Source organism: Carettochelys insculpta, chromosome 2 (genome assembly GCF_033958435.1).
Source record: "Carettochelys insculpta isolate YL-2023 chromosome 2, ASM3395843v1, whole genome shotgun sequence".
NCBI classification, from domain to species: Eukaryota; Metazoa; Chordata; order Testudines; family Carettochelyidae; genus Carettochelys; species Carettochelys insculpta.
The window spans coordinates 112,954,508-112,974,995 of record NC_134138.1 but is presented as its reverse complement, the minus strand read 5'-3'; the positions used below and the strand labels follow the sequence as shown (position 1 = coordinate 112,974,995).

General features: G+C 40.5%; 1 protein-coding gene across 7 annotated transcripts in view; it reads right to left on the bottom strand.

Moving 5' to 3' along the window:
• ATP9B (ATPase phospholipid transporting 9B (putative)) overlaps nucleotides 1-20,488 on the bottom strand; it is a 332,144-nt gene that overhangs the window by 236,183 nt on the left and 75,473 nt on the right. For all 7 annotated transcript variants that reach the window (XM_074987543.1, XM_074987544.1, XM_074987549.1 and 4 more), the window contains exon 6: nucleotides 17,302-17,360. In XM_074987543.1, coding sequence (XP_074843644.1) covers nucleotides 17,302-17,360 — 59 coding nt within the window. The remainder of the gene's footprint in view (nucleotides 1-17,301; nucleotides 17,361-20,488) is intronic.

The window sequence follows — 20,488 nt, the reverse complement described above, 5'->3', positions numbered from 1 at the left end:
AAAGGGTAGGCTATGCAAACAACAGCATAGTAATGTTTGCTACTATCTTGGGGACCCATAAAAGTACAGTGACAAGAGTCTGAAAAATGCCTATATTTGGAGACATTGCTAACTGATATTCATATGTTTAAGTAGCAACCTAAAAACCGCATCACTAGCAAAACTGATATATAGAATCAAAATACTACAACTCTTAACAGACTCCTTACCCCTAGTGACAATCAACATGCTCATAAATTATCTGAAAAAGGCATAAACAGTTGGGGTAGCAAAGTCTGCAGATGAAACAAAACTACTCAAGACAGTTAAGTCTCAGGCAGATTGTGAACAGCTACAACAGGATCTCACAAAACTAAGTGAATGATCAACAAAATGGCAGATGAAATTTAATGTTGATAAATGCAAAGTTATGCACATTGAAAAATATAATCCCAACAATACATATAAATTAATGAGGTTTAAAATTATAACCACTCAAGAAAGAGCTCTTGGAGTCACTGTGAATAGTTAACTAAAAACATCCATTCAATATGCAGAGGCACCCAAAAAGCTAACAAAATGTTCAGAATCATTAAGAAAGGTATAGAGAATAAGACAGAAAACAGCACATTGCCTCTGTATCAGTCCATGGTATAGTCATGTCTTGAATAATGCCTGCATATGTGGTTGCCACATCTTAAAAAATGTTCATGAAAAGGCAACAAAAAATTATTAGGGGTATGGAACAGCTTGCCCGTGGCCACACTAGTCCCTCCTTTCGAAAGGGCTATAGTAATGTGTCACTTCAGAATATGCTAATGAGGAGCTGCCATGAATATACAGCACCTCATAAGCATGATGGCGGCCATGCGGGCTTCGAAACTGCCAGTTTCGAAACGCATGCTGCCTGTGTAGCTGGGGGCATGACCTCCCCACCCCTAATTTTGAAAGCCCCTTCTTCCCAAAACCAAATGGGAAAAAGGGGCTTTTGAAATCAGGGGGCTGTTTCAAAAGGCTCCCGGCTACACGGGCAGTGTGCGTTTCAAAACCAGCAGATTTGAAGCCCACACTGCTGCTGTTATGCTAATAAGGCACTGCATATTCTTGGCAGCACCTCCTTAGCATATTCTGAAGTGCCACATTACGATAGCACTTCCAAAATGAGGGGCTAGTGCAGCCACGGCCCTTCTGTATGAAGAAAGATTAAGACGACTGGGACTTTTCATCTTGAAAAAGAGGTGACAGAGATAAATTGAGGTGTATAAAATCATGACTGATGTAGGGAAAGTAGATAAGGAAGTGCTATTTACAGCTTCATTTAGAGAACTAGATGTCACCAAATTATATTAATAGGTAGCAGATTTAACACAAATAAAAGGAAGTATTTCTTCATATACTGCACAGTAAACCTGTGGAACTCTGCCAGTGGACGCTGTGATGGCCAAGACTATACTAGAGTTCAAAAAGAACTAGATAAATTCAGAGAGGATAGGTCCATCAAAGGCTATTAGCCAGGATGAACAGGGATAGGATTCCTAGCTTCTGTTTGATGGAAGTTGGAAATGGATGACATGAATGAGTCACTTGACAATTACTTGTTCTGTTCACGCTCTCTGGGGCACCTGGCACTGGCACTGTCAGAAGATAGAATACTGGACTAGATGGACCTTTGGTGTGACCAAGTATGGCTGTTCTTATGTTCCCTGAAAATGTATCAACTGAAATTATTATTTTAAATTTATTAGTCTACTTGAGTAGAAGTGGTATGGTTCTTTAGGAAAAGGCTGCTAATCTATCTTTACAAACGGTAAAAAAGTTTTGTAATGATGGCAATGTACTAGAGAAAGAGAGGAATCTTAAGAAATAAATTAGAGTAAATGATGGGTTGCTTGCAAGAACTAGGACTGACTCAGCTAGAAATAACTTATTTTCAAAATGGAGAGACATTGCAAAAATTAACTTTACTAAAATTACTGTACCTACACTAGTTACAGATACACACGAAAAACAAAAAATGTAAAACTATTTCAAAACTAAATATATCTTTCCTGAAATGACAATTAAAGGGATTTGTTGTCTTCCTATCCATTAGCAACACATTTTTCACGACTTCTCTGCCAAACTCACTGAACATATCTCAGATTTTACCCAGGAGGCCAGTAAACTTCCAGTTGCTTGTTCAGAAGCTAAAAACTTAACCAAAAGACACTACCTTGGGGAAAAAATGTTCTATCATCTTTAGAATAGAAATCCCAAATATCACCATATGTTCAGTTCTACAGATGGCAATCAGCCTTCAGGAAGAAAGTAAAGATAATTATAAAGCAGAACTATCTTTATTACTAGTGTGTGAAAAGTCTACTTGGTACTTGGTAAAGTGAGGATTAAGCATACTAGTCCTGAAAAAGTAACAAATCAGTCATATATTACTTTTAATATTAACAATGTCAACATAACTTCTCATTTTAACGAGAATTTAAATGCAAGTCAATATGTGCTGTTTTCTTTGTGTTTTTTCTCTTCCTGTGTTCACCCAAGGTATTACCTTTTTATTCCTATAATTAATCATGAATTCTCTTTTTCCTCTATATAGCTGGAATAACATATTTAACAAGGAGAAGTAGAAGATTTCTGTGGTTAGTGGATTAAGATGGGCTGATCAGATTGTCACAGGCTTCCTTCTTTTGGAGAAAAGTGCGTGGAGGGAGACACAGACCAGAGTGTCAAGGGTCACTGATTTTTAGCTGACGGGAACTATGTGGCAAAGACATCATTTTTTTTTCAAGAGAAGAGGGCTTTCATTGTAGCAGAGAAGGTACAGAAATGTTACAAAAAATGTCTTCCATCCCCCCACATCAAAATTAGTTATTTTCAGTGAACAATTCAAATTTTGAAAAGTTTTGAACAGTTTTAGCTTTTTGGCATTCAAGACACGTTGAGGCTAATGGGAAGAAGATAGATCCCCTCCTTTTTCCTGCTCATATGGAGAAGTGAAGCAGTAAGATTTAAAGAGAGGGCTCAAGTTCTTTGCTCAACTGAACTGAAAGCAGCTGTTCCACTTCCCACCATTAATTTCAGTAAAAATGGATAGACATAGCAGAAACCTCAATGATTAAGATGATCAAGAATGAAACAGATATTGCTCTTATTGTGATTATTGCTGGGCTTCAGAACCAACACTACATGAGAAAAATGGAGGAGTTTGCATCTCATCCACTTTCCCATGTTGCAGCCGAAGGAATAGATCTCCCTCGCATCCAAATCACATTTGTAATGTTTTCTTAAAAAGTGAGATAAAAAAACCTCATTTCTTTAAGAAAGAACAAATTGTCACATGATTCTTTGGTAAATTTTGTGACATTTCCATTGCTGCAGAGCCTGCTGAACACACAAGTACCCATTAACATCTAACAGAGATGTCAGAGGGCCATAGGCCAGTTTGTCTTATGGCAGAGAGGTTAAAGAGAAGCAGATAAATTCCCTGTATTGATCATTGTACAGTCCAAAAATTTAAGAACAAATATTGGTGAAAAAAATCACAAATTACAAAAGAAATCTCACCAATCATCACCACTGCTGATACTAGATCACACACATTCCAGACCTTCGAAGACTACTGTTATACAAAGCCTAAACACTTAGTGCAGATGAATAAAGGAATAATTATCCACCAACACAAGAGAACCTGATTACAAAAATGTGCAGAATCTCTTAATAGAGAAAGATACAAGCAACAAGATTGATATATGCATTGTATGCATCATGAATATCTTCAGTTACATGCACAGCAGTATTTTAATTTAACCATAAACCCTCTCTTTTACACTACATTTACCAGAGCGGAACAAAGCGTAAAACCAACTAAAAGACTACAGACTAAATACCTCACTATCAACTTATAAAGGTGCATAACTTTTAACTGTATTAACTGGGCTATATGAATATATAAATGAATTTATTGCATGCAACACTGTTCAAACTATGAAAACTTTATCAATATATTTAAAATAATAAAGTAAAAACAGGATCATGTAAATCTAAATTGTATTATACTAATTGTGCACAAGGTGGGGCTATGTGAAACAGACCTTATTTTAAACTAACCTCAGCCATACCTTCCAGTCCACTAAAGGATCTTATGGAAAACATATCTCGGCATATCCCATCAAGAAGGAAGCCCTGTAGTCACCCTATATTTGGTACAGGAGTCTAATCTGCTAGTAGTAGCCCTGTGGCCTACCACGTACAAGATTCACGATAGTGACAGAAGTAAACTAGTACAGAGGAGAACTGAAAGAGAGGAAAAAGAAATAAAGGTGGCATGGCCTTATCAATATTTCACTCTTCAATGCCCTAGGGAACTTTAGTTTTGACAAATGTTCAGAATGGCTTACAAGTACTAGTTAGCAATATTTTGCGTTGAGCACGGAAAGCAGAAATATTCAGTTATGCTCTTTAATTTATGCTATGTGGAAGCAAGCAGAGCACGTATTTAAATGTTTTATTGAAGACGGTCAAAGATCACTGTGAAAAAGTGTTCTGATTGACAAACACCTCAGAAAAATAAGAGTATATCTTCACCAGAGAATTCAAGGACCAGGGGAAAATATTGAATGTCTTATGAAAATTGCATGCATTGACTGAAAGCCATTTTGGGACTACAAAAACTGGAAATATCAGAGACAGGCTGGTTCTTTTGTTAACGTAAAGCTCATATTGGAGCCAGCTGGCCCAAGTATCTAAAGGACACTAAGGATGCAACAAAAGACTACTTTGCAATATGTAGACAATAAAGTAAGCCAAATGGACTCATGATTAAAGGCATTTGCACCATAATACCAATAGAAGTGAGAGGACGAATGCTAAATCTCATCCATGAAGTATATCAAGGATTAACTAAATATTCTGAGCAGGGCCAAACAACCAGTGTGGTGGCCAGGCATCAACAAGGACAAAGAAGGAAATTACCGAGGAATAAACAGCCCAAAAAACTTTGAACACACCAGCTCTCTTACGCAGACATTGCCATTGATTTTGGCAAATTCAGAGGGCATTACTACCTGGTCAGAGCGGACTATTTTTTTCCAGATAGAGTAGAATAACGTACTTGTAAGTAGTTACATGTCAAAGTATCACTGAGAAATCAAAATGCATTTTTGCTTTTTTTGGTATCTAGAAACTAATGATGGACAATAGACCTTCAATTCACTTAAACAGAATTTAAGTAATTCCAAACAAAGTACAATTTTGATCATATTAGTGGCAGTCCATACTCCACAAGCAAATGACAAGGGGCAGAGTGCTGGATATATAGTCAAGAAAACGCTACAGCAGAAAGATACATTATTGGTTCTTTGGAATCACAGATCAACTGATAAAACTGTTAAATTATAGTCAGCACCAAAACTGATGAGAAGATTTTTTTTTCCAAAGTCAGAACTGTAGTTCTATTTCCAAAAGCAGTCAGACAGGAAGAGACTAGCTAAATCAGATAAAAAGGCAAAAAAGAGCAGACAGACACTTCTATAATAGAGATCAAGCAGGAAACTGCTAGGTCACGAACCTGGGTGACCAAGTTTTCATCTAATTGCATGGAGAAAAAAGGTGGACAACACCATTTACTGTAAAGAAAAAAAATTCATCATCCATATCATATGTGATCAAGCGGAGAGTTCAACAGAAACCTCAACATCCACAGTTTGCGCCTTGGAAAGAACAATCACAAAAGTAAACTCTACAGATGGTGGTTGGAAAACAAGATGATGGTGATTCAAGGACTCCAAACTGACCACAGTCAATCACTGTAATTAAAGCAAGCCTGATGACCAAGTTGTTATATGTTCAGGTCATGTAATCAGGAAAAAAAGAGTACATTTCAGAGACACTTAACAGACTGATATGCATCGAACTTCAAAGATAACAAGTATACATTTTACAAATTTCAGAAATATAGAACTAATACATATAATGGAATGAAAAATTGTATTATACGATTCAGTCATTAGACAGTACTTTGTGTAACATACCCCAGTTAAACTAACCTCAGGCATACCTGAAAATTATGAGCACATATCCTCAAGAAAAACACACACACACGTTTTAAACATTGGAACAGCTTTTATAATCCAGGAGTGTTTTCTCTTACGTAAAGGTGATTTTTCACGATCCTCATCCTCCCTTTCCTCAATCCCTGTTACAGTATTAATTATGTTAGCAACTTTTCAGTTGAAGAAAAAGTAACAGAAGTTTTATTCACAACAGCTTACTCAACCCTGTGCAGTAACTGGAGTTCTTCAAGATGATGTCCCCGTGTGTGCTCCATGTTTAGGTGTGTCAGCTTCACTGCACCCATGGATCGAAGATTTGTGTAGCAGTGTCCCTCAGCTGTCTGCCCATGTGCGGAGAGCACAGACAATTCTTCTCTGATCCAGAAGTCAAGGTAGAAATCCAAAGCAGATGTTTGGGGCAATAGTAGAGGCAGCATGTGTTGGCCTTTGTAGCAAATAGAGCTGTGGTTGGAAATCCCATCAGAGGAAGACATGGCAAATGGTGGATCTGTTGATTTCCCACTCGTGATTGGAAGGGAAATTGCGGCTGAGGTCATCCGCTAGTATGCTGTTCCTGCCTGGTATGTAGGCCGCCACCAGGTGGATTTGTCCAGGGATACACAACTCCCACAAATGCACTGCTTCTCAGCAGAGACGTCTCAAGTGTACCCCTCCCTATTTGTTGACACAATGCATTGATGCTATGCGGTCCATCATTTTGAGCACTGTGTTGTTGGAGCTCTGAGAGACAGTTGGAGAGGGTCTCTGGAAGGAAACCCCTATGCATATAATCTGTGCTTATATAATAAGTCTGAGTCCACCAGCTGAGAGAACCTCTGACCATAGCTGGAAAGCTCAGTGTTTTGTTCAGCGGATGGATATGGACCTGAACTCCGCTCTGAACGAGGCCTGCATTGGTCTCATCTTGCAGCGTGCATGAGGCGTGACTGAGATCACTGCTGCTATGTGGCGAAGGAGACAGAGACATTGTGTGGCAGATAGGCTGAAACTGACCTGCAGCGTGATGATGAGGTCTTGGATCTCCTATAATCTGTGTAGAGGCAGTGAGGCTGTGGCTCTCTGGTGATCCAAAAGTGCCCTTATGAACTCACGTGTGTGAGTTGGTGTCAGTGCAATTTGGCAGGTTTATGTGTAGATTCAGATTGAAGAATGGTGTTCAGGTCGCTGCTTTTGTCTTTTAGTCCTGAGCTAAGGGGTGGCCCCTTATTAGACCGTCATCTGGGCAGGAAAAAATGGTTACTCCCTTTGTTCTTAGATATGTGGTGATCAGTGCCAGGACCTTTAAGAAAACCACTGGTGCTAGGCATAGCTTGAAGCACCCTATATTGGAAGTGTCATTTTGTTATCACAAACCTGTGCGATGCATGGATGGCGAAATGAAAATAAGCATCCTGTAGGTCAAGAGTGGACAGTCAATCCCCTTTCTGTAGAACAGCAATGATCATGGCTAACGTTACCATCTTGAATCTTTGACAAAAAACATACTGGTTTAGATTTCTGAGCTCTAGTAGGGGTCTCAACCCCATGTTTTCTTCTGAGTGAGGAAGCAGCGTGAATAGAAGCCTCTTCCTCTGTGTTCAGTGGGTACCTCTTCTCTGGCTCCCAGCTCTGGAAGAGGTTATGCATCTTCATCTTGCACGAGGATGGACTCATGAGATGGATCCCTGATGCACAATCACTAAGACCCACTTCTCGGTGGTGATGGCCTGCGATGCAGGGTAGAATGCTACTAGCCATGAGCAGATGGTGGTATTTGGCTCATCCTGGAGCTTGCCAGCTGTGGGGCTGTCCAACTCTGGACCAAATGTTTAAAACAACTGACAAGGCAGCCTATGTGACCAAATTGTCTGTTTTGTTTACATTTTGCAGCCACCGTTTGGATGCTCAGAGTACATAAGGTGACATGTATTTTCTGTGAAGGATCAAGACATTCCAGAGGAAGGTCCTCAATGGTGTTTTGGACCTCTCTGGGAAAAACCAGAAGATTGCAGACAGGACACATGCCACATTACCACTGCAAATGCTAGGGACCTAGAGGTTGTATCTGTTGCATCCAGAGCTGACTGTAAAACGGTTCGTAAAATGAGGGAGCCCTTTCTCGTCAGGGCTTTGTACTTTTTTTTTTTGTTTTGTTTTTTTTTTTAGATTGTTTCAATAAAGGTTGTGAATTTGGTAAATGGCATGGTGTGTATATTTTGCAAGCAATGCCCCCTAACTGGCAATGCGAAATTGTAGGCTGGCCGATGAGTATGACTTTTTCCATACATGGCATCCAGCCATTTTCCTCTCCCCCCCAGGGTGGATCAGGCATTCTTCTGCCTAGTCCTCTGATTTACAGCCTCTATCATCAGTGAGTTAGAGGGTGGATTGGAGAAGAGGAATTCAGCACGCTTTGAGGCCATATAGCACTTTCAATCTGGCCTCTTCAACATGGGTGGAATGGAGGGTGAGCTGTTCCACAGAAGCCTGGATGGATCCAGGAGGGCTTCATTAATTGGTATTACCACTCTGTTCTGAGTGGATGAGTGTAAAATATTAGACAGCTTGTGATGGGAAACCCTCGGGGTTGAGAAGGAAATCTCTAGCTTGTCTCAGAAAGGTAGCTGTGTTAGTCTGTATCTTCGCAAACAACAAGAAGTCCTGTGGTGCCTTATAGACTAACAGATATTTTGGAGCATAAGCTTTTGTGGGCAAAGACCCGCTTTGTCAGATGCGCCTGACAAAGCGGGTCTTTGCCCACAAAAGCTTATGCACCAAAATATCTGTTAGTCTATAAGGTGCCACAGGCCTTCTTGTTGTTTTTCAAGCCTGTCTGAGATCCTCCCGAAGATGTCTTGAAAAGTCTTGATGCCATCACCCGAAAGAGGGGTGGTATCGTTGAGCCTGTAGAGGAAGAACTGTGATGGGAGTGGAGAATTCAAGTGATCATCTCCTCTAGTGTAAGCACCATAGCCCTTGACCTCTGGAAGAAAAATGAAAAACTAAAAAACTCCTCCAACCTGTTCAGTGCCTGAATACTTGGTGGTTGAAGTCTGTGTATCTTGAGAGTAACAATTTGTGACGGGGCTGTTGGCAAGAAGCCACCCACAGATCCCAGCATGGCCAGTTAATGACAGTTTTCTCAGTTTTCTGAGAAGATTTGTCATCACCTGAGTCAGAGAATCTTGAGGAACCAGAGTCCCAAGTAGGTGAATGAGAAATCCTTGAGCTGTATAAAGAGCCTTGGCTAAGTAAAGAGCTGCCTGGTACTGGGGTGGTAGAAAGCTCTCCTGCAGTGGTGTATAAACAGTGGCATAAATGGTGGAGGCGCATTGGTACCAAGCTCCCTGTGCTTTCAGTGCCAGGAACACCAAAGTGGCTGTAGACATGTTAAGCTGCCAGCTGACAGCACCGGTGTACTCTGAACAGAAGCTGGAGCGCGTTTTGGCAGTATCGGCTTGCCAGTAGTCATAGACGAAGCTGGTGTGCACTTTGTCATTTCATCATCTGAGTCAGAAGCTGCTGAATTGGAAGCCTCAGTGAATGAACGTGAAAACCTGAAGCCATATAAAGAGTGTTCACTAAGCAGGGGGGTGCTCAGTACAGAGGAGACAGAGAGCTCCCCTGAAATGATATACTGTGCCATAAATGGCAGAGGAGGTACGAGTATTAGGACCCCTGTGCTGCCTGTGCAGAACCACGCCTTCCTTGTTGAAAATCCTGTAAGGGGGTACCACCATTAAGAGCCAAAATTTCACTGACTGTGCACCAAGGTTAATGGCAAGAAGAAAGGGAACCTTCTTAGTTATGATTTGTAGGGGTACATTCTCTAATGGTTGGAACAGTGGTGCCATAAGAGTGCTAAGAACTAGGTTCAAATCCCCCAGGGAGGGGTGGATCAATGAGAAGGGTGGAAAATGGCAAGGTCTTTAAGGAATCTCTTAGTGGTGGGATGTGCGAATACAGAGAATCCTTTGGCGGGTTGAACAAAAGCAGTAAGGGTGGCAAGGTGCACATTTCATGACACCAGTACCAGTCCCAAGTTTTTTAATGTAAGACGTAATCAAGAATTACATGCAAATGATCTGTTTGTGGTTCTAGGCGATATAAGGAACACCATGAAGTGAACATGCACCATTTAGATAGGTAAGTGGTGTGAGTATTCTGTCAGCAACTGTGTATCAAAATCTCCTTAACTTGTGTTGAACAGAGGCATTCGGATGCATTGAGCCAACCAGGCACCATGCCATAAGGTGAAGGGTATGTATCTGAGGATGAAGTAGGAATCCTTGATCCTGGGACAGGAGGTCGGGATGTGCTGGGAGTGGGTAGGGAGGGTATGGTGACATGCACTGCAGCAAAGGAAACCAGTGCTGGTGAGCCCAAGCGGGTGCTACTAGTATGACTGCGGCCACGTCTGTATGGATCTTGTGCAAGACCTTGGGAATGAGCACGGTGGGAGGGAAGGCATAGAAAAGGGCTTTCCTTCATTTGATAAGAAATGCATCACCCAGAGATTTGTTCTCTACTCTACACCTTGCGCAACAATAACAGCACTTCTTGTTGCAACAGGTGGCGAAGAAGTCTGCCCCATCATTAGAAGAGGAGATGGAGAACCCTGTCGTGAAGCTCCCATTCGCAGTCTGGAGCAAAATGCCTCCACAGGGAATCTGCTGTGGTGTTGTCTACGCCAAGTAAGTAAGATGCCACAAGTGTGATGTTGTTCCGAATATACCTGTTCCACAGTCAAATGACTTCTGCACACAGGCATCAGGATCTTGCTCCACCCTAATATTGTACATTGTTGTGATGTTGCTGGTAAGTATCTTGACTGTGTGTTGGAAATGTGCTCATGGAAACGTTGGGAGGCATTGAGGACTGCTCTGAGTTCTAGCAGACTTGAAGTGCAAGAGGACCTCCTTTGAGGATCGATGATCTTGGGCTGACTTGGTACATATGTGAGCACTCCAACCCAGAACTGATCTCTGGTGAAATGGTACACAAGCCAGCAGTTTTTCTCATTTAATCCACCATGTTACAGAATGATGGACCTGCAGAAGAGGGAAGCTGACTTGCGCAAACTGCACAAACTGGCATGTTGGACTATATACATGGTAGCCACCATATGAACCATCAACTTTAAACACATGATTATCTGAATCATGGGGCTGGTGGTAATGGCTTGTATTAGGTGTTGAATTATGTGAAATATCTGCAGAGGCTGGTAGGCTCTGCTGGAAATGGTGTAGAGCTTGGCTCCTGTGAATGTCAAATCCTTCATGGGATGAAAAATAGATTTTTGGTGGTTGATCAACAACCTGAAAGTTTGCCTGGTGACTGCAACCATCCTGGAAGTCTGATAGCTATCAGCCCTTGATGAGGCAGTCATCAAGATAGGGAAATATGATGACTCCCTCTAAATGAAACTGGACCACAATTACCGCTAGGGTTTTGGAAAATACCCTGGGCAAAGTGGATAGGCCAAAGTGTAGCACTCGATACTGAAAATGTTCCATGCCCACTGTGAAGCACAGGAACCCCCTGCGCGCAGGGTGGATTGTCATGCGAAAGTATGCATCCTGAAGGTCTAGGGCAGCAAGCCAGTAATGTTTCAGTGCTGGTATTATTGACGTGAGCGTCTTCATCTTGAACCATTGTTTTTGCAGGTATTGATTCAGGACCTAAAAATTCTTCTGGTACACTCTCCATGGCTCTCATGAGACGGAGGTGGTTGGCTTTTCCACAGAGTAGTGTCTCGTGAGAGAGGTCCCTGAAGAGGGCTGGAGTAGGTGGAGTGGTCGGTGAGATGGAGAGGAAAGAATAGGGTAGCCTGACTGTATGATCTCTAAAACCCACTTGTCAACAGTGATGGAGGCCTATTGGTGGAAAAAGGACCTCAAGTGGTGGTCAAACTTGTGTAGTAGGACAGTCCAGAAAGTCAACATGGGATTGTTCACTGTCCTTGACTAAACCATCAAGCCTGCTGTCTAGCGGACTGGTGAGTTTGCACCAGAGTGTTGTTATTTCAGCATTTTGGTGGTCTTTGTTGAGAAAAGGACTGATTGAATGCCAACTGCTGGAGTTGGAAAGATTGTTTGTGGTATGAGTAGTCAAATTGTCTGTGATACGGGGTGAAATGGTATCGTTAATAAGGAGGAGTATACATTCCCATAGTACACAGGGTCAGGCATGAATCTTTGGTGGAATGTAGGACGGAGTTGGTTTTCTCAGAGAATAATTTTGACATGTCAAAAGGGAGGCCCTCAGCTTTAATTTGTAGCTCTCTGGGAACTTTTGCCAACTGTAAGTAGGAGGCCCTTCTCGTAGCTACAACCATAGGGATGGCACATGAGTCTACGTCAGCTACATCTAGAGCAATTTGTACAGCTGCTCTACCAGAGGTATATCTCTCCTGCACCACAAGTTTTAAAATCAGCTGTTTTGATTCAGGCAAAAAAATTGTTAATGGTGCCAATTTAGAGAAGGTATCAAAGTCACGATTTGATAAATGAGCTGAGTAGCAGGCTATATATAGCAAGAGTATGGCAGAAGAATAGATGTTTTTCCTCCAAAAGGTCCAGCTTTCTTGTGTCTTGTCAGGGAGAGGTGTTTTAAAGTGCAGTGCTTTTGATCTGTGGTGAGCAGCATCCACCACGAGAGAACTAGGTTTGGGATGGGTAAATAAAAATTCCATCCCTCTATGAGGAACAAAATACTTTTTGTCCATACATTTGCTGGAGGGCGACAGAAGCTGGGATCTGCCAAATGGCCTCATTGACCTCCAATATGGCTTTGTCCAGAGGGATTGCAATCCTGGAACTTTGCGCAGGCCAAAGATTTTTGAGAAGATGGTGCTGCTTTTGTTCCGCCTCAGCTATTTTAACCTCCTGACTGAGGGCGACACATTCGAATAACTCGTTGAATTTTTTAGTATCCTCAGAAGGGGAAATATCTCCCAGGATGATAGGAAATTTTCAGTCAGGAAAACAGACACGAGGTGATCATCATCGTCCAAAACCTGAGCCAGAGGAGGGGCAGAGTGGCACTGAGGGAAAGTAGAATGGTGAATAGGTGATGATGGAGCAGGAAGGGGCAACTGCCCGGATGAGATAGACCCACAGCAGGTTTCCCATTTTGAAGGTGACCTGTGACAATATGAGGAATAGTATGGTGAACATGAACAGTGATGGTCTTGGTAGTAGTAGGTCCTGTTGTGGAGGAAGTGTACACCCAGTAATATGTTCTTCTACAGTGGTCCCAATAAGATATTTAAGGTGACTAAAGTGACTCTAAGCACACATAAGGAAGCCTGGGCACAGGAGAAGCTGAAAAATGGTGCAGATATTGCTCAATCTGAGGTCTGGCTGGGCTTAGACATGACAAGGGCAATCTACTAGGTGGAGAGTGACATGAAACATAGTGAAGTGGTGTGGGCGAGTGCCACAGTGGAGCTAGAGATGGTGCAAGTAAGAAAGTTAAAGATGGTGAGCCAGGGGCAGGGCTACGGTGTATGGTCTTAGAAGTGGCTTTGTGAGGTTCTGCAGGTTGAAATGCAGCAGCTCTCAGTACTAGTTCCCTTGGCATCTGGTCTCTCAGTGTCAGCTGGGATGTGGCATTGTTTGCTCGGTGTTGAGGTGGTCTTTAGAGATGGCAGTGCCCACAGTGTGGATGAGTCCCTCGGCACTTTGTGCTTTGATGCCACTGGTGCTGACACCTGTAGGGACTGTGCCACGGTAGATTTCTTTCCAGGTTTTGCAGGTGGCATCAGTTTCACTGTGGCAGACTCAGAGCCCTTCTTGTGGGACTTATCTTAGATTTTTGATCCATTCTGCACAACCACAGTCAAGGATTTCATTGGTAACCCCAGAATTTTCTTGGGAGAAGTCTCGAAAGGTGACGATGCCCTTCTCATATGAAAGGGAGCCTCAGGGTTCACCACAGCCTCTGAGGACAAAGGCTGGAGGTTTTGTCAAATAGTAACATGCTGACCCTCATGTCCTGATCACGGCAGGCTTTTGTTGTCAGTTTAGAACAGCAAGTGAATTTTTGAGGAACATGGGCTTTGCCTAAACATTGAATGCAAGAGGCATCACCTCACAGCAGGTCTAACATTTCTTAAAGCCAGGTGAGCCAGGCATAATGTCAACTGGAAATGGTAATGAAATAGTAACAATGAAGAACTGAGTTCTTTTTCTGCCCCCCCAACTTTTTTTTTTAAAAAAAAATATACAAACAGGGAAGTACTGTGAACAACTAGAGTGAGTAAAGTAAGGAAGATAACTATGTACAAGGCTCTAAAGGAGCAGTGTCACTCTGAAGGAGCTCCATGAGGAGAAAAGACGAGAACATTCTGTCTGCAGCCTACGGTGGTTGAAGTGAAACTGATGGGAACTGGCCCACAGGCGGCATCAAAAGGGCACGAACAGCAAGAGGCAGCAGCCACGCATGTGCCATCAGGCTGACAATGGTTCTATAAAGTCCTCTGTACTGCAGTGCTGGGATGAGCCCAGCACCTGATGTGGAGCACCCAGGAGGACCACTTGAAGAAGAATCAACTGTTTTCATCATAATGCAGTCAGTGGATTTGCTATGAAATTAACCAAACCTGTAAAACCAGAAGCTGTTCAAACTTTAAATATGGAAAAATGTTACACTTAATTGTTAATGCTTGTGGAGAAGCCACTAGTTAGCATATGGATTGTCTTCTCAAATGACTCATTAAATTTCACTGCAGAAACGCTCTTGAACTTTCAGTCAATATAGTGTTAGCTTGCTTTTTTGCCATTCAAGCAAGCAATTGAACACTTCACTCCTGATTGCTTCTTTGACTTAAGAATCATACTTTGAAACTGAGATCCTCTTATTTCAACAAAATACAGGTAAACTAATTAATGTCAGTAGTCTAACAGCCAAAGGTTAAAAAGTAACCAGGTTCTAACTGTTTAAATAAAAAACAAAAAAAACAAAAAACCTAAAGGCGCATCAACTCTTGTTCTTTATTTTTAATAGCTAATCTCTGAAATAAAATAAACTCAACAACTTAAAGCACTGCACAAAAACGTGGCTTGTGGTATACACATTACGGACAACCCCTCAGAATTCATAATCAGAATCAAAGTGGACATGGACTTCTTGTGACTGATTTTTAGCTTCTTAGGGGGGATTTATTACAGAACATCTGAAAGGCTATCTAGATATTTCTGAAAAAATTAGTTCTTAGAAAGTCTTTGCCAAGAGAGGGGTGCATGTGGCTTATTTTAAGTGTACTATCATCAATACCAGAAATTTAGTTAAGAAACTCAGATATGTTGAAAGACACATACACACACAACTTTGTATTGACAATGATCATTGCTTATACAAAACCTCACATATTTTCTATTGCAATAAATCAGTCAAATCAAAATGCACAAATAAGTACCTTTGAAATGGACAGCTGCAACCTAATCTTGTATATTTAGGAAAAGATTTGCTTTTATTTGGGCCTGGAGAAGAAATGGGAAGGAAACTGAATCCCTTCTCTACCCTACTAATGATGCGCTTCTTCTATACAGCTATGGGAAAGAAAGCACTTCCATGTTTAGCACGTTCTCGCAAATAAGATCCTTAAAAAAATGGGGGTGTGGGAGACTGGAAGGATCAAGAGCGGAATTGAATATGTTACCTTTTCTTGGATTCCTATGTCAAAAAAGAAGAAACCCCCGAAAGGAATTTAGGAAAAGTGTAGACATACATAAAATTAAAGGGAGGGCCCTCTGCCAAACTGCCATTTGCCAAATGTTGTCAGATGAAGCAGCAACAAATGTGAGCTTTGACTTTTGATGCCTCCTCCTGTACCAAATGAAGAATTACTTGATAGTGACCCTATTGTGCTCACGGAAAATCAGCGTCTGATATCTGCAAAGTCAGATTTCCACCATGAGCTTGTCTGAGAAAGATCCAAGGCACAGAGATTCATCTCACAGGAAAACCTTTTCAAGGCCCCAACAACATCTTAGTGCAAAATCTGAACAGATCCAAGTAGTCTAGGGCAGTGGCTCTCAATCTTTCCAGACTCTTGCACCCCTTTTCAGGAGTCTGATTTGTCTTGCATACACCCATACTTAAAAAAATCAAACATAAAAATACAAAAGCATCACAGCATACTATTACTGAAAATGTGCTTATTTTCTCTTTTTCACCATACAACTACAAAATAAACCAATTGGAATATAACTATTACATTTACTTTTCAGTGTATAATATAGAGAGCAGTATAAACAAGTCATTATATCTGTAAGAAATTCTAGTTTCCACTGACTTCACCGCTGCTTTTTAGGGCAAAAGTAGGCAAATACCTAGAAGAATTGATGTACTTCCAGAAGACCTCTGAGTACCCCAGTTCAGAACCTCTGGCCTATAGCGCACGGACCTCTCAGTCACCCTACATGCTCATCCTTCCCAGGCATTTTCCTATTATTGGAAGCTTGGGGGAAGCTTGAACTTGGGATCCATCATACACCAGTCCCCCAGAACTACTTACAAAAACAAATAAACTGGAATGAGCAATTAGGCAAAACGAGTACTTCTTTTAAAAGTATCAGTAATAATACAACAGGAGACCAAAAAAAAAAAAACACCACCCCAAAAAAACTAAAGCAAAACACCTAATTTAGCCAACGAAAGATATGACCACAAGGAAAAGAGAGCAGGCAGAGGATTAGCAATCTCTTTCAGCACTGCAGTCACAGGTATGGAATAGATTTGGTGCATGGCTACTCATGCAACTCGCATATTCAAATGTTCAATTACATAAACAAACACATGCACATTGTCAAAAGCAACTGCTTTCCAGAGGGTGCACACAATTCTGGTACAAGTCAAGAACTGTATATTTTTTGTAAGTCTCTGAACACAAAATTTAAGAGACATAATGATCTGGAAATATATAAGAATTTCAATTTGCTAGTGAGACACAGAACAACAAAACTCAAATGGATGAAAAAGATAGGCTTACAAGGCCAAAAGAGAACCACCATGCTCATCTATTCTGAATTCCTATCCATGACAGACCGTACATATTTACTCAATAACTCCTTCAGGTTGCATTCAATTAGGACTATAATTAAATTCAAAGGAAAACCAAAATTATTTGAAGATTCTGAAATAAAACTGACCTACTCTAAACTGTTTGTTAATAATTAGTATTTCAACATACTTTTCTTCAATTTCAAAAGACAGCATAAATGTTAATAAGTCATCTTTATCGTCTAAAATATATTTAAAAAGCATCAACCTTTTCCACTATGATGAGGTCTCCAACTTGTATGTCTGAACTCTTAACTTGCACTTTACCTTAAAAAAAAAAAAAAAAGAAGTTTAATTAACTTAAGAAAATATCAGCAAAAATCACATGAACCTAAATTGTACTTCAAAATAATATTGCTGTTTGGAGAAACTTATGATGAATGTAAAACTGAGCTGTAAAGTTATATTCAAAAGGAAGTAACTTTAAATGGTCAGATTGTCACCAAATTATCTTAATATATTAAAAAATTCTTGCTGATGTATTTATCATTCACATAAATCAGGAGTTACAAGAACAAAAATTGTGAAAGATGCTTGGTTATAATCTACTGTGCTAACGTTACGACTGAAAATGGACTGAAAGAGGACATGAAGTCTTTCAACTTATATAGTACATGCTAGTTCAGATTCTGACTCAGGGTACTCTGCTGCAAAACAGGCAATTATTTCTAACTAAAATGAACTTTTAATTAAAGGCCACTTACAATAGGCAGCTTTGTATAATCACAAAAATCACTGTTGCAATTGGCAGTGAATGACACTAATGCTGGCAATCTCCGTGGAGCAGAGACACCAAGATTGTAAAGGTAAAACCTATTTACCACTCTCTCATTTCAAAAGAGATACTTCTACATCAGATAGTTTGTAATGTAGCTCTCTCTATTTTATCTGTCTGAAGTTAGAAGACTTCACTGTGCAGTCAGTCCAGGAACTGCTATGAATACTAAATTCATATTTTAAAGAAAAACTTAACATTTACATATTAAACTTTATAGCACTTTACACACATTAACTGATAAACCATCACAACAACCCAATAAGGTAAAGTTTCATTAGTGCCATCAGCTGGGTAGATAGGAAAGACAGAGGTTAAGTGACTTGCCCAACAGCCCAGAATGTATTGGCACAAATTAAGAGTTCAGGAGTTCCTGAATCCCAGCCCTGTGCTCAAATCACCAGACAGTGATGCTATCCTGAAGGACAAAAACAACATAGATGTCCCTAGAAAATATAAAGACTAAAGCATCAAGTATTTATATCAACTTAAAAGAAAGAACTGCAATCTATCTAGTTTAGCAACCCCCAGGAAGCAGAGAATTTTTTATTTTATATATAAAATACATAAATATAAGCTCAAGAACTTAAACACATGGCTAGACAACAACAAACTTCAATTTTCACCCTCAAATTTTTGATAGAATGAACTAATAGGTAGCCTACACTCAATCACTGATAATTAGCACTCCTGCTCACATGTATTAAAAACTAAACCTCGTTTTGTGGAATGAACACAAATGAAATTCTTGTATTCTGTAACAAAAACAAGAAATGTGTAATAAGACAAATGAATTTATTCAAACAGTTCTTCAGCTGTTTAGAATATTAACTAAGGTACAGAAATATTAAGGAAAGAAAGTTATTAATGAGAGTTATTTCATTTAGCAGTGTGTAATTAAGCAAAGATGAAAACCAAACTCAAATCCAGAGAGACAAATTCTTCTGTGTAATCCTCTTTACGTGAGTAGTCAATCCTACTGAATTCAATGTAATTGCTCATGTGCATAATTAAGGATTTGCAGGACTGACTTCACTATTAAGTATGTTATGAACAATTCATGAAAACAGGTACTTTTACATATGAAACGTATAAAATAGTAACCACTTAAAATTTGGGTGTCAGTCTAATTAAAAATAAAGTGAACCTAAGAATCAAGTCTACTAGAAGCACTAAGATCAACTGCTAACGGAATACTTTGACTATGTTAAAACCCTATTACTTTGCATTAGACAATGATGCCATTTTATAGAGTATTGAGTTGACAACTAGTAACTAACATAATTAAAAGAATTAAGAATGTGGACCACAGCATACACTTAACTAATTTATGCTAAAAAGATCTGAATAATATTAAAATGCCTCTCAGTAGCTATGCACTTTTATAAAAGTATATAATTCTTAGTAATGTGACCTAAGAATCTTTGAGAGTATGAACAGCCATATTTCTATGAGACTTATACAGATGTGGATAAGTGATATGCAGACTATTAATGAAACCTAATTGAAAATTGGTAAATAAATGCATTCTCATCTATTTAGACATTCCAAAATACAGTACACTCCCAAGATACGAGCACCTGAGTTGCACATATCTCAGGTTAACGTGACTCTGAGTGCGGGGGGGGAGCTGGCACCGCCACTCAGAGAACTGGGGAAACTGCATCACTGGTCATTTTCCCTGCTCCTGTCGGGGGCAGCAGCCGAGATGCTACCACTGACAGGAGCGGCTGCCACTCCTGACATGAGCAGAGAAACCATGCTCCTGTCATGGGCAGCAACTGCTCCTGTGAGCGGTGGCAGCCGAGAGCCAGGCTTTCAGTGGGCACCACTGACAGGAGTGGGGAAACTGACCAGAGCAGCAATTCTGGTCTCTTTCCCCACTCCAGTGAGCGGAGGGAAGTTTCCCAGCTCTGCAAGTAGAGGAAAGGTGGGAGCCAGGGGGCAGCCTGGCTCTTGGCTACCCTCTGCTCACTGAAGCCAGACTGACATCTCGTTCCCAACTCACCACCAGTCACTGGAGCCAGGAAAGCAACCAGGGCTACTGCCCTAGGCAGTTTCCTGGCTCCTCCAAGTTGTGCAAAATTTGACTTACACGGGAGGAGGGGTGCACGAGAATGCAACCCCCACATAAGTCGGGGGTCTACTGTATCCTTTTTTGTTCTATTTTGCATTAATGCATTTTTAGCCCAATTTAATTTCTTTAATGTTCCTGTATCCAGTCCTGGTCTTTTTCTTGGCAAAATTAGGTTTAATAACATTAATGGGTATGTTAAGGAGCTGTACTTATTCTCACGACTCTTGAAATTAATCTTCTACTCTTTAGTCACAGAAGATCTCTGTTTAGTTAGTTCCCCAATTTGTCACATCTACATCACAGCCCTCTATATTTTTTCCCTCTTTTACAGCACACATCTTAAAGTGTGTGAAAAATGTTGTTGTAATAACACTGATTACATACAACATGACAGCTTTGGGAATTGTAGACTTAGACCTATGCCATATATTGTGTCATATAAGGCTCAAAGCATACAGAAAGATCAATCACACTGCCACTAAAGCAGTTTTATTCAGTTTAAGGCTTTGAATTTCCCTTCTGTGGCATTCCCTCCCAAAAAAA